This window comes from Theobroma umbraticum, unplaced genomic scaffold (genome assembly GCF_002168275.2).
Source record: "Theobroma umbraticum cultivar Fairchild unplaced genomic scaffold, ASM216827v3 scaffold_50.0, whole genome shotgun sequence".
NCBI classification, from domain to species: Eukaryota; Viridiplantae; Streptophyta; class Magnoliopsida; order Malvales; family Malvaceae; genus Theobroma; species Theobroma umbraticum.
Window position 1 is genome coordinate 6,634,696 of NW_018397261.1, and position 14,701 is coordinate 6,649,396.

General features: G+C 34.9%; 2 protein-coding genes across 2 annotated transcripts; both read right to left on the bottom strand.

Moving 5' to 3' along the window:
* Positions 1-900: 900 nt before the first annotated feature.
* On the bottom strand, positions 901-6,710 carry LOC110417555 (coatomer subunit alpha-1). Its single transcript, XM_021429951.2, has 4 exons — positions 6,510-6,710; positions 6,119-6,376; positions 4,556-5,050; positions 901-4,208 (listed from the first exon to the last, which is right to left on the bottom strand). The coding sequence occupies exons 2-4, from the start codon at positions 6,324-6,326 to the stop codon at positions 1,255-1,257; spliced, it is 3,657 nt and encodes a 1,218-aa protein (XP_021285626.1). The 5' UTR covers positions 6,327-6,376; positions 6,510-6,710; the 3' UTR covers positions 901-1,254.
* A 3,057-nt stretch (positions 6,711-9,767) lies between these two features.
* Positions 9,768-13,908, bottom strand: LOC110418151 (uncharacterized). The gene is made up of 11 exons (XM_021430793.2): positions 13,726-13,908; positions 13,358-13,476; positions 13,097-13,202; positions 12,513-12,611; positions 12,333-12,398; positions 12,112-12,228; positions 11,754-11,828; positions 11,295-11,397; positions 10,713-10,760; positions 10,496-10,617; positions 9,768-10,324 (listed from the first exon to the last, which is right to left on the bottom strand). The coding sequence occupies exons 1-11, from the start codon at positions 13,813-13,815 to the stop codon at positions 10,223-10,225; spliced, it is 1,047 nt and encodes a 348-aa protein (XP_021286468.1). The 5' UTR covers positions 13,816-13,908; the 3' UTR covers positions 9,768-10,222.
* Positions 13,909-14,701: the final 793 nt, after the last annotated feature.

The following is a 14,701-nucleotide window of genomic DNA, read 5'->3' on the forward strand; positions in this document are numbered from 1 at the left end:
TTCGTCGAATCGATCAATCAGAGTACCCATACGATAGTCCCATAACTGGATAACGCCACTGTGGAGACTGGCTAAGATCCACGGCCTCTTAGCGTGGAAACTCAGTCCCTTTACTCTATTACTCTTCGTCTCAAACTTTGTCAACATCTTCTCCCCCTTCTCGTTTTTCTTCTTCTTTCTCTTCGACCGCCAATTTTCCGCAAAACAAAACCAAATCCAACGTCTAAATGAAATAATCGTCGTAACCAAACAGGGAGAATGGGATTTGGGAACCGAGCAACAAGATAAGGAAGATCGAAGTTATGGGCATGAAACTAAGAAGAAATTACCTCAGATCTGATGCAGCATCTAAAATTACAAACGAAAACGGAAGCGTCTTTGTATTTTTCGCTTTATAGGGATAGAGAGGAGAGAGTTTTCGATTCTCCCTTTTAAGGATCTGAGTCTTTTTTATTCAAGTACCAGGATTTCGTTTGTGTTGTACAGTCTTCTTTTAAGTGCCTTCCTTCCCATTTTTTATTTTGCGACGACGTTTTGAGAACGCAAAAAATTCTACTCTTTAAATGGTTGCAGGCTGCTGCCGTAACAAAGCCACTTGCGGCTGCCACTGAAAGAAAATATTTTCATTCCACGACAATGTAAAAAGTAAAATGTTAATCACCGACCTTTTATTTTTACGTGGATATTTTAATAATTGTTACTATTTAAATAATTGATAGAACTTGTAATTAAAGTTTATAATTGAACCTCATATTAACTTTTTGTTGCACTAAGTATATCCCAACATATCCATTTTAATCCAAATATAACTCCACATATCTCTTAGGACTATTTGAATTGGAAAAAGAATCAACTTCCACTTCCCAAGAAGGGCCACAATTCAAAACTCCCGAGTACAAGTAACTGGAAAAGAGCAAGTTTCTGAAATCACATATGCATAAAATCGATATGCAAGTGCTACCTATGACATCATCTAATTAACAAGGCACCTATGAATATGCTTGTCTACAGACATCAACAGACAAGAAAAGCCTGATAACGAAAATTTCAAATTTATTATTACATTGAAAATCATTATGACCTATTAAGAGGAATTAAACAAAACACAAATAAAAGGAAATAACACAAAAAATTAATTTGGTTCGCAACTCCTCTTCAGTAATCTGACCTTTATGATCAACCCAGGCAAGTTTCTGCAGTTAAAAGAGGTCAGCAAGATAAAGTTGAAAAGTAGATCCAACTTCAGCAACTTGCTCATCGTATCTGTGAAGGAGAACAGAGCAACCCTGAAGCATCTGCCCCAACCACTGCAAGATCACAGATAGTACACAATTGCCCTTCCTGGCTAGGAACGAAGCGTGTAGTGCAATATGGGCAAGATACATCTTTCTGTCCTCTGTAAATTGGCACATGAGTTGCCCCACATACCACAAATGGGTTTCTGAAATCATAGTTCAGCTGAGAGGCATCTGTCATATTCCTCTCAGCAGCTTGAAGCACTTGCCTTGCTGTCTTTGCTTGATTCTCATTTGTGGGGTTTGTTTCCAGTAGACGTCTGGCAAAGTTAGCTGCTGTGGCCACATTCTTTGCCCTGACGCATACAGACATTGCATTTTGCAAAGCAAGCCTTAAGTGAGGTGTCCGAAGGTTGCAGTGGGTGAAGTAGGCAGCAAGCTCCTGCTGGCGTACTGGATTATCTTTCATTTCTTTCCTCCTAAGCTCCATCTGTAGACCAAGAACATACTCCTTAGCAATAATAATCAATTCCTTGACTTCGTCAACTTCCCTCCTTGACTCCACAACAATCAATGGAATTGTATGAAGAATGTTGAGGAAAAGCCGAAGAGCTTCAGTGAATTTCCCAGCTGTTGTGGCCTTGTAACCAGCATTCACCTTTTCATCCAATTGAGAGGAATTGAACACAAGTGCTGGTGGACGCCTCACATTAGGACTAGCAGATTCGTTCCATCCACGCTCAACTGCCAGTGACACCACTGGTGCAGATGCAAATGCACGGAGATAGCTATGGCTACCAGTATTAAGATCAAGAAACATCGATTTCAAAGGAGCAAAGTTTCTAATGCCAAGTTGCCTGTTAAGCAATCGCATTGCTGTATCAAAATTGCCAGCTGCTGCATGCTCAGCAGCAAGAGATGATCTCTGAATCCAAATCTGATTTACAGGCATACCCAGAGTAGGTGCCACAAAAACAGAAGACCGAGCATTCCCAGAAACCTTTGGGGTGTCTGCCTCGGGGGGAAGTTCCAAATCTTCAAGGTCCCATCCACCCTCTTCTTCATTTTCTTCAGCCACTTCTCCATCCTCCAACATTGCAGTGATGTCACCATTCTGTAAGCCATCAACATCAACCGCATCAAGATCTTCACCCCAATCACCTTCTACACCCTCCTCGTCATCCACAGCACCCCTGCCAATATCACTATCCAATCCACCTTCAAATATGCCTTTCATGACTCTCAGAAGGGGCCAATCACCACCACATAAAATGGGGGCTGAAGGCATCAAAAGGGAAGGTTCTTTCCCCTCTGGCAAAGGAGGAACATCATCTCCCAACTCAGCTGCTAACCTTTCAGCCACATCCTGTAGCCCATGGACCGCTGCTGTAATGTAAGCAAGAGGCAAGTGACCAGAATTCTCCAGGATTTTAACACGTTCCTGGATATCACCAAGATACAAAGCATTGTGAAACTGACCCATAACATCATTCTTAACTTCTGCAATTTTCAGCATCTTGGACAGCTTTTCCAGGTTACCGGTTATGAGATAAAGAAAAGACAACCTCTCAAAGTTTTTTGTCCTCTGATAAGCATATTCCACTATACCGGCATTGCCTTGGCGAAGAGCCTCCACACCCAATCTATACCAATGATCTTTGTCATCTATCTCCTTAGCTGATGCAACAGCAATTTGAATGTTCCCACTCTCTAGAGCCAAATTAAAGCGTGTTTTCTCGTCTTTGACAAAATGGAGAGCCACTTCAGGGAACCCCTTCTGTTGGAGATAAGCAATCATGGCCTCACCACAAAGCTTGGAGTTTCTTATCATGCCCATAACATGATCATATCTCTTCCGAAGCAGAGAGAGCTTGAAAATGTATTCTGTAGCATCAATGACTATAGTCCTATTCTTCCCATCACGATCCAGGCAAAATAAAGTATTTCCTGAAACCTTAGTTATGTATATTGGAACATCAAGTGTTCGAATTATTCCACTATCTCCATTGGGAAGACAGTATTTTATATGGTTTAGGGTGGTGTAAATAAAAACACCATTGTCATCCCAGCCTCCACTTTTTACACGTATTGTCTCATGAAGAGTGCACTGGTGCACGAGCTTCTTGTTAGTGATGATAATGGCATGCTTGCTAAGTAAAGCAACACTTTCCATATCATTAGACCAAACAATATACTTCACAAAGGGGGTTTGAAGATCACCAAGAACAATCCTCTGCTGGAGATCAAATATAACTACTCTATCCTCTGACCTACACAACAAGTTACCTGTTCCAGCATAAAATATCGCATCCGTAGGTACTGGGAGGCCACTCTTTTTAACTACTTCATTTTTTAAATTCTTGATTAAGACTTGGTTGTTGCCTTTGTCAAGCACAGCAAACCGATTTCGAGCAACAAATATAGCAGAACTCCCAAGACCTCTCTTTGCCTCCTGCAAACTGTCACCCCTACCAATGCTGTCTTTTGGTATCACATACAACTCATACGATCCTCCATCCACATCTGAGCAGATAAGAACAGCATTTTCTGTAGGACTGTAAGAAAGAGTCCTCGGACTTTGATTCAAGGTTGTGGAACCAGGCCGTCGAATTGGAATTACTTGCACCTCTCTTTGAGTTGAAAAATCATAATATCTTAAAAACCGGTCTTTGGTATAAAAGAGAGAATCCCCACTCACTGCAAAAGCAGGACGCTCTCTCTCTAGCTTAAATACAATCATGCCACTGTCATGTCCAGCAGCCAAAAGATTCATTTCAGGATGGGCAGCAAGAATCCAGAATCTGTCATGTTCTCGACGGAAAGTTTGAAGTCCAGTTCGCTTTGTTACATCCCACACACGAATACTTTTATCCTCGGAATTAGAGACAATGATGTCTTGTTTGGCGTGAAACATAACACATGACACATTATTCATGTGCCCTCTCAAGGTATCCACCTCCCAAGCCTTTGTCTCTGCAAACAAAAAAAAATGTACTCAGTCCCACAACAATTCAGGGGTCTAAATTCTCTGCTGCAAAAAAAATTTGTTCCGTGAACTTTAGCAGGTTGTACAAGGACACTGATTGGCCTGCCCACCTATACACAGCCAAGATCATAAACTCTAAAAGAGCATTGAGGTAGCTCGGCTCATATATCATGGGCCATGTAGCATACATCAAACTTCAGACAAAAAAAGGATAATTAGGTAAGTACTTATAAAGATTTTAATTGGCCAGTAAGTGTATTTACAAAAAAAAAAATTAATCAGTATCGCTAGTAAATGAAATATAAATGAAGAAGGCACTGTTTCCTATAATTACCGTTCATACGCCACAATTTCACTTGTCGATCATCTGCTCCAGAGACAATCAGAGGTAAGGTGCGGTGAAATGCAGCCCAATTTACTCCTCGGTCATGACCTTCCAACACATACTTAACAACTGAGTCAACACCACCAAAAAGATCAGTGTTCATCTGACTTAACCGCAAAATGTCATCCGCTGGGGAGACAGTCTTCTTTCTCAGGGAACCAATATCCCAAACCCGAACAGTCTGATCGAGGGAGGCTGATACAACGAGGTCTTCTTTAGGATGGAATGAGGCACACATAACATAGTGATTATGACCGGTCAACACAGAAATGCAAGTTCGCGACTGCCAGTTCCAGATGCGAATAGTCTGATCATCACTGGCACTCACAATCCATGGATGCTCATGATGAAATTGCACAGTACGAATATAATCAAGATGCCCAAGAAGTGTGAAGAGACATCTATGCAACTTGTAGTTCCAGACCTTTATCTTGTAGTCATCCCCTGAAAAATCCCATCATTTTTAGTATCATTTGTATTGCATAAGAATCCTATGCTTTGTAAAAGAAAAGCACAGCACATATGTAACTTTTTGAGTTAAAAAAACTTCAAATTCAGACTTTCCTTGCAGATGTTGACCAGTTTTAAAAATTTTCAAATTACTACACTCAAAAGCACACCTTTTCAGCAATAGATCTACTACGACAGTAGTTTAACATTTAAGGTGCCAAGTTGAACAACGAGTTATTTCTCAGATTAAAAAAAGGGAAAGTGCTACAAAGTGCTATTCCCCTATCTTCCAGGCAATGTAGCCTGCCAAACAAAAGTACATTAATATTTTTGTGTTACTAAATTATCCTTTCATGACTTTAAATTATAAATAAGTAAATTTTGCTTGGTGTTCATACATAAATCTATTTATACACTCATAATTCTAATGACAGAATCACTAATATGAGTGAATGTGGATTCCATTAAAATGGAATTTGAATTGTAATAAATTTAATATATTTCAATCCATTTGTATTTACAAATTTTAACTGCATTAAATCCTTATATATTTGAAACCAATTGGCACTCTTTTGTATTCAAACTTTATGTTGTAATAATCTTCATGATCAAAGCTTTATAAATTTATAGTTTAAAAAAAGGCATCAAGACAATATAAATAGATCTATACGTTGCAAGTAGTATGCACAAAACCATTGAATAAATGTATATAAATATATGTGTTCATGCAGATATGAATGTATATACCATAGCCTATATAATTCAATCTATGGTTGGATTGGCACTCATTTTCTCGAGATTGTCAGTCAGATCTAGAAGGAGTAAACTAAGGCCAACTACATGAAATTGCTCTAGTAAATCTAGATCCAGTATTATCATACGCATCAGATATTCTCAATTTTGATAGTAACAAGCATAAAAGATCTCCACAAGTTAAGCTAATCCAATCCCAATTAATCGACACGAATAACAATTTCACATCCAAATCCCTGGATCACTAGAACAATCAACAAGATTTACTAAGCAGATATAAAATTGAGCGTAAATAAATGAAATCCGAACCTCCAGAGACAAACAAAGGCTGAGACATGTGGAAATGGACGCCGCGAACGGGGCCATCGTGTTCGTCGAATCGATCAATCAGAGTACCCATACGATAGTCCCATAATTGGATAACGCCACTGTGGAGGCTGGCTAAGATCCATGGCCTCTTAGCGTGGAAACTGAGTCCCTTCACTCTATTACTCTTCGTCTCAAACTTTGTCAACATCTTCGTCCCCTTTTTGTTCTTATTCTTCTTTCTCTTCGACCGCCAATTCTCTACAAAACAAAACCAAATCCAACATCTAAATAAAGTAATCCCCAACAAACAAACAGCGAGAATTGGATTTGGGAACTGAGAAAAGAGACAAGGAAGATCGAGGTTGTGGATACGAAATTAAGAAGAAATTACCTCAGATCTAATGCCGCATCTAAAATTACAAACAAAATTGGTAGCACCTTTGTATCTCTAGCTTTATATGAATAGCAAAGAGAGAGGCTTCGATTCTCTCTGTTTTAAAGATTAATGGCTGTTGCCGCAACAAAGGCGGGCACCACTGGAAGAAATATTTATAAATCTTTATATAAATTTTTTCGATACATAACAACCGGAAAGGGCCGGTCCAAGATCCCAAAGTGAGAGAGCCTAAAATATCCTTTGTAAGTAATGGATATACATCTATTTGAGGTCTTTCCCATGGACAGTGTTAAGTCAAATTAGCAAGAAAGTTTGTACACATGTTAGCTTCCCTAAAAATATGACAAATATGTCTTACCTAAGCTTCTTGGATTAAAGTAACACAAGCATATAGATGATATGTCACAATATCCTCCTTCAAGAAATGGACTACACTGTTTATTCAGTTGAACAATCAATTGATTCAATTGTAAGTTCTTAACTAACAATAAACCCTCTCAAATGTCCCAAAGTTTCGTTGCGAAGTTGACTATAGCACCAATATTTAGAACAAAACCACCAATTCATTCTCCATTAGAATCCCGAATCAAATGCCTTGCAAATACGCACCTTCAGTTTGATTTTTGTAAGCACCATCAGTATTAAGAATAAAACAATTTGACTCTGACAACTCCCACTTGACCTATTTAGCCACCATGTTACTATTATGCTTTCATTACATGGCCTATCCAATTTCTTTAGCTTGATGCCAAGACTTGTTTCATTAATTAGTAAGACATAATCAAGCTGATGGAAAATCCATTTGTTTCTACTTCTTCAAGGTTCTCATAGAGTCATAGAAAATTGAACGCTTCACATCACATTATCAATACTTTTAGACTTATTAGAATAATTTCTCCATAGCCATTCTTTTAAATTTGAATTAAATAAACTTGCCTCGTCAATTCCTAAATGCAATCAATGCCTCAAAATCTTTCTTGCATAAGGGAAATCTTTAAATAAGTGTAAAATTGATTCAACACAAAGTAAGTATCTAGGACAAGTCACAACATCCACCATTTGTTTCTTCATTATATTTTCATTCATATTTAGTTTATCATGATACAAAGTCTACACAAAAAACCGAACCTTTCCGTACAATCGAAGCACCAAATCCACATAAAGTCCTCCATTTGCAAGTTTCCAACCTGTTGAATTTGCATCAACTTATAGGCGAAGCCAACCATGAAACCTCCATTACTCTCCTCGCACCAAGTTATTTTATCTCCTTGAGGATTTGTTTAAGGAATTGGAATTGCTGTTGTTTTTAATAATTTACTTGAAAGAAAAAGATGTCAATTAGAGTCAAATTATCATTCCTAGTGACTACCAATAAAATTAACAAGAAGTAACTCATTATCAAATAAATAGGTCATTATTCACCCACTAATCATGCCAAAAGTTGACTTTTTTACCATATCTTATAACACATTTTCTATTCAAATTTAACAATATTCTGCACTTCAAACTACCTTTCCAAGTAAAAGAAACATTAGCATGAATAGGTACAAACTTGAAATCAAAATTATGGAGATACTTACCTCACAAAATCTCACAAGATAAGGAACTTAAGTTATTTTATAAGCGCTAACCAATTTTTGCAAGCAAAAATAAGTTTGAGCCTCTTGTTGAAAGCAGATTCAAACCACCATGAACTTTCGATAAGCATCCCAACTAATCAGATAATTGTGGGAGCTATCTTCCTTACAACTTCATAAAAAATTTTAAGCAATCATGCCCAATTGCCGACAAGTCTTGTATATTTATTTTAAGTTAAATAAATTTTTATATATTTTTTTAGTCAAGCTCTTATATTAATAATTGAATTAGTCAAAAAATCATTTATCATTCTATATCGTATGAGATTGGCATAGTATATTAGCATATCATAATTGATGATGATGTGACATACTAATATATTATAATTGATGAACACATGATATATTAATTTGGCATAATAATATGATAATATGACATTTTTTACCATTTACATCAATATTAATGTCATGCGGATCTAAAATAATAAATGATATTTTAACTAATAACAATTAGTAAATTATTAATCATAATAATTTATTTGACAAAAAATAAAAATAAAAATATAAGGATTTGATTGAATATAATAAAAAAAAGAGTTTATTTGAATTTTATTGCATAGTTTACTGACTTTTATGAGCATTATGTCAAATTAATATGTAAATTACTGACTTTTTTAAAAAAATTTATGTGAATATTTTAAAAATTGTTACTATAAAATTCATAATTGAATCTCACATTTATTAAATGTTAATTTATTTAAAAATTATTAACATATATCAAAAATAAAAATAAAATGTCTACAAGTTAAACTAATCATTTAAAAATTTTAAAGTACAATGTTTAAAAAAACTCCTATATAATTTTAAAATATTTAAATAATTTTTTTTGTATTTAATCAAGATTTATATTTGGTAAAGAGATCCTTACGAGTAATGGTTTAATTATTATTATTAATTAAAATATTATTTATTATTTTATATTTAAGTATGCTAAGATGAAGAGTGAAAACATCATGTGAACAACTCTGCATGCCACGTCATTATCTATGATGACATATCAATCTATCTTACCAACATCATAATGCATAAAATAACAAGTGACAGAAAGGCATATTTAGTTCAAAACAAAAATATTAAAACTCGATTAATTATAATAAAAAAATATTATGAATATATGCATGAATGTCGATAATGTGGTTCAAGATTTCAAACTAAACAGTCTAGATAGACCAAACAATCCACAAGCAAGACACGAGAATATAAAATCATTCGAACTCTATATTTAATTATATATATATATTTAAATTTAGATGTAAATTAAATTAGATTAAAATTTAAATTTAATCATCTTAACCAAAACCCTGAATCATTGTTTTATTTTATAAATTCTATCTATATAAAAGTTATTAGTCTATAAGTAAACGTTTCATTTATAAATACACACTCTCAATAAAATATCCTTACTCTCTCAAAATATTATACGATTTTTAAATTTAAAATAAATTGATTATTTAATATTTCAAGACACTCCAAATTAACTTAACCAATCTTATGCCATCGATTTGAGTTAAGTTTACTCTTCAAGGATGGAGCCAATAACAATTCGGCACGCGAACGCGAGTTTATAATGTGAACGTAAGCTTATTTGCATAATCAATTATTTAAGTTTAATTTTTGAAAGGAAAAAACGAATAACAGAAACAAGTCAATCTGAAATCAAGCTGTGGAGAATTTGCAGAGTAGATTGATTTGCCTATACAATAAAATGAATAAACTAAAGGAGAAAGGCACGCACTGACAGTCCATGCTAGCACCTAATGACAATGATTTATGTATGGTTTTGAGGGATTAATAAATATCCATAGACCAAATTTGAAGCAAAACATATATGGGCTATTGGGAAGGAAACCAATGGAGGAAAAGATGGCCAGGTGCTGTCGAAATACTCCACAATTTCTCTGTTTCTGGTACAAGATCAGTCTTGCAGAATAAAATTGTTCACGAAATGTACATTTTCATGGCTCCAAATCTGGAAATTGTCCTTTTCTTCATTAAGGAGAGACCTGTTTTCACATTTTTCATGCTGAAAACACCTCGTGCCTGGAGTCGTTTTCACTCCTGTCGAGGCACCTATTCTGCATTGCCCTGAAGTAACTGGACAATCTCCTCTGCTCTTGATTGGATGCCTTTCAAGTATTCAGTAAGAACACGTTGCTGGTAAGAACCTCCCTCCTGATATATATATATATATATATATATATAGAGAGAGAGAGAGAGAGAGCAAGAAAGAACACATAGGGAGAAAAACAGGGAGGGGTGAAGATGGAAAAACAGTTGTCAGGAAACTAGAAAAGAGTTTAATCTACAGCCAATAGAAAATCAAAGGCAAAGAGTGCCTCTTACTGTTCGGATTAAAGTCCGCTCAATCCGTTTCTTGATTACAGCATAAAAATCTTCGGGTGAAATTTCTCCTTTACCAACTGTTAAACCATCAATTAAAAGCTTGTTCCACTCTTGCTCAGGAGCTGCAGATTAATAGAACAAGAATGAATAACAGTTCACTCATAATTATGACAAGATCATGTTTTCAGATGAAAAATGCTGAAGAAGATATGGAAACCTTTGATCACAGTTTCCAGAAACTGCTCAGCCTTCAACACTTCATTCCCTGCACCAGATATATTGATTGGAATTAGCTGTTTAAGGTAAAGCAAGCTGCAACACAAAACTAAAGCAAGCTGCAAGACTATGATAATGAAAATAACATGGAAATAGCTATCCAAAAGAAAAATGAAAATAATCTGAAAAAGAGGAAAATAGTAACACAAATTAAAGAATCATAATCAAGAAACTAAAAGTTGTTGCATAAATCACTACTAAAAATTAAGGGACCAAAGTGGCAGCATTTGACAACGACATCTGTTATTGACAAATTTAATATACTGCTAAAAATAAAAATGAATACTACCACCATGACTTTATGAATCTGTACAACAACAATTTTACTCTTTTTCCTTTTTCTGTTTTTCAGACCAAATGAAAGGAGAACTATAAAGCACATGCAGACAAGTCAACATTCCCAACTACTTGAAGAGAAAATGGATATTAAGCAAATTGGTTTTACCTCAACCTATAAATTTTTTGTGTTCTAACAAAAAAAGATGCTGCCTCTAAACCCAATGAAAAGATATGAGATTATTACCTTTCTTGGCATAACTACGTTTGGAGAGAACTGTAGAAGCATAGAGTTGCAGAACCTTTTGCAACATAGCCTCAAGACCAGGTTTATCACCATCTTCTTTTGCCTGCAAATTACTAATATATATGTTATTATTTAAATTTTAAATAAAACATTACAAGGACAAAACAATGAGGTCAGGTGAATGTCAGCAGCATGTGATAGAAGTTTTATTATCGCGGTTAAGATGTACCATTGAAACTTCTTAGAAGTGCAGTGTCAGTTCAAATATAAATAATTTCAAGCAACTTGACTGAAGTTGAAGGATTAAAAGAGATCAGATAGATGAGGGTGAAATATCCATTACAACTTCTTTCACCAGGGACATAATCAAGAAGAGTCTTGATGTAATATACTATGCTACAAGCAGAACAGTTTTATTACCATTGAAATGATATGATGTAATTAGCAGAATGTACTCACTTGTCGTAATTGTGCACTGACTTCCGCAAGGAAACCTTCATCGAGCTGCCCTTCTTGCTCCATTTGAAATATTTGCTGACAAGAATAACAAAGGTACTCTAACATGAACCAATTAAAAGATAGTATAATCTCCATATTGCATTCCCTAAGAAACATATAATAACAATTTGCATTTAGTAGCAGTAAAATCTAAGCTACTTCTGTTGAAAATATCGCAGCCACAATCCTATTACCATGTTAAGAGGGAAAAAGAAGGAACAGAATTAACTCAGAGAAAGTTCTTTAAGCATCTGAAACGTAGAAGTTTAAAGTGTCCATATAAAATCCAAAAATGGATTAAAGAGAACTTCTTTTATACTTTCTCCATTTGGTTTAGAGCCTCAGGATCTTTAGGGGGCCATGGAATCTCTTCCTCCTCATCAACTACAGGTTTCAAAATCCCCTTGAGAACATCAGTTGCTGAATCAATCTTTTCCTGTCAAAGGGGAAAAGGATCAATTAAAGAAAGAAGGACAAAATGAAAGAACAAAGCTTTCCAGTAGCCAAATTTCTTTTCCTTTATCTCAGAGAGACAGGTACGTGGGTCTTATGAACGAGGCGATCCACCATGCTCATTACAGCAGAAGCCAATTCCTCATAATCTTTCTGCGAGAAGATAAAACAATAGCAACATAATAATTACAAAACCTAGTGACTCTAATGAGGTCAACCTCGGACGTATTATTGAAACATTAGAATTAACCAACTCAAAAACCATGCTTTATCATCATCTGATTTGCAGGTGTCACTTCTTGCAGCAAGTCGTATCCAGAAGCTCTCATTGAAGGCAAGGATATTTTCAACAACCAGTTGCTGAAGCTGTCCACATGAGAAAGACAGCAAAAGCAAGGTTACGTAAAAACAAAAATAATAATAAGTGGACTCAATTACAGACAATTTTCTACTCCAAGTAGTGGCATCCAAAATAACTACAACACAATACAAAGAACCTAACCCAATACATAATATGGTTAGTTGGTGATTTATGCATGAATAAATAGATGAAAATGCTTCCCGAAACCTATTCGCAATCAAGTGGATACAAAGATCAAATCATTAAAATCATACCACAATGCCGTGGTTGACTGTCAGTTGTGTCTCCTACAAGACAGACTACTAGCATGCTCCAGCCTGAAGTCCACTAAGGAGAATGAGTGCTGTTATGGTATTATATCATGGTTCCTTAAACATTCGGAGTTCAGACAAAGCAGCAATCTTGCCGCAAGCACCATCACTCCTTAAAAGAGCAAAATTTGAATAATTCATTCTCCAGACATGAGTTTATGCTATAAACAAATGCTTACTTCGTTTGGGGTTGCCTCCCTCAGCATATCGATGAGTCTGTCCACTTCTACAGTCTTTTTGAAAGCTTTTTCAGCATCTTGATTGACTGCACAGATCAAAGTTCTCCTGTTTTATTAGGATTCAAAACACTTACCATCAATATCCAAGCAAAAAATAACATTACCAAACAACTCAAAGATAAATGCAGTCACAAGAAATGTTTTTAGGTGTTAGTATGAAACTGGTGCCCAAATGAATGACAAATACATACTACAGTTTACCTCCTTCTCCTCCACTCTATTGAAGTTGTTGAAGGAAAGGGCTTGAACTTCTCCTTTCTGTAAAACCCGGGGTTCCAACCTTTCAGCAATGGACTTTGCATTACAGAGCAATGAAACACCTATTTCATAAATTAAATTAGAAAAAAAAAAAAGAGATAATTAACACCAGCAGATATTTTTAAATTGCTCTAAAAAGGAAAATAAAAAAAATCAATTCGCAGAAAGATGTGTCTCCAGCTCATAGAAATAAAAAGAGAATTTGGGTTTTAACTTCAAACTGAAACAAGCAAAATTCAAGCACCCAAATAAAGAAAACAAAAAAAAAAACCCCAAGAAAATTTAAGAAGAAAGAGAGAATGAAGAGAGACCTGGTGATATTTTGGAAAAGAAGAAGAAGAAGAAGAAGAATGACAGTAAAGAGAAGGGGTTGGGCGTGGCAGAGTGAAGATTGCAGCCATTCTTGGGCTTATGGACAATGGCGGGAGAGCAGGCGCTAGTGACCGTTCAAGCTGAGCTGCCTTAAAACCAAATCCGCTTTTCGCGTCATTGAAGAGGGGGGATAGGCCGTGACACACACGCCACGTCGCACCGCGTAGTGTAGAGCATGAATACTGTAGCTATGGGCTGATTAATGGCCCACAATAGTCCGATTTTGTAAAGTACATTTAGGCTTTTCTTTTAGAAAGGTGGGCTAGAGAATGGAGACTGGACTTTCATCACAAAAGAAAGCTTAAAAGAAAGTTTTATATTAATTTTTTTGATAAGACGATATAAAATTTTTTTACCGTCAAAACTTAAAAAAAATACTATAAACTGTTTAAATAAATTTTTAATTACATTCAACTAAATTTTTATATTTTTATATTACAAAAGGTTAGTTATAAATGTTTATGTTTAGTGTAAAATAAAAATATAAAAAGTTATTTGAATTTAATAGAAAAATAATTATTTATTTAAATTTTATCAAATAGTTTAAGAATTTTTTTTTTATTTATGAAAGGAGGATTTGAATCTTTCTATTTAAAAAGATTATGTACTAACCCATAAGCCAAACACTCATATACATAATTTAAGGGTTTTTTAAAGTATTATGTCAAGTTTTTTTAAACAAAATACCATTTTTTATCTAATATCATACTTCTTAATTCGAAATAAAAAATAAATATTAAAATACCATAACACTCGAAAAAAATTTATAAATTATTTAAATAAATTTTTATTTTTTTATTACGTTTAATCAAATCTGTATATTTTTATTTTTATCAATAAGTTCTTATAACTAATTATTAATTAATTACTATTTATCATTTTATATTGACGTGATATTTATATGTTATTAATATA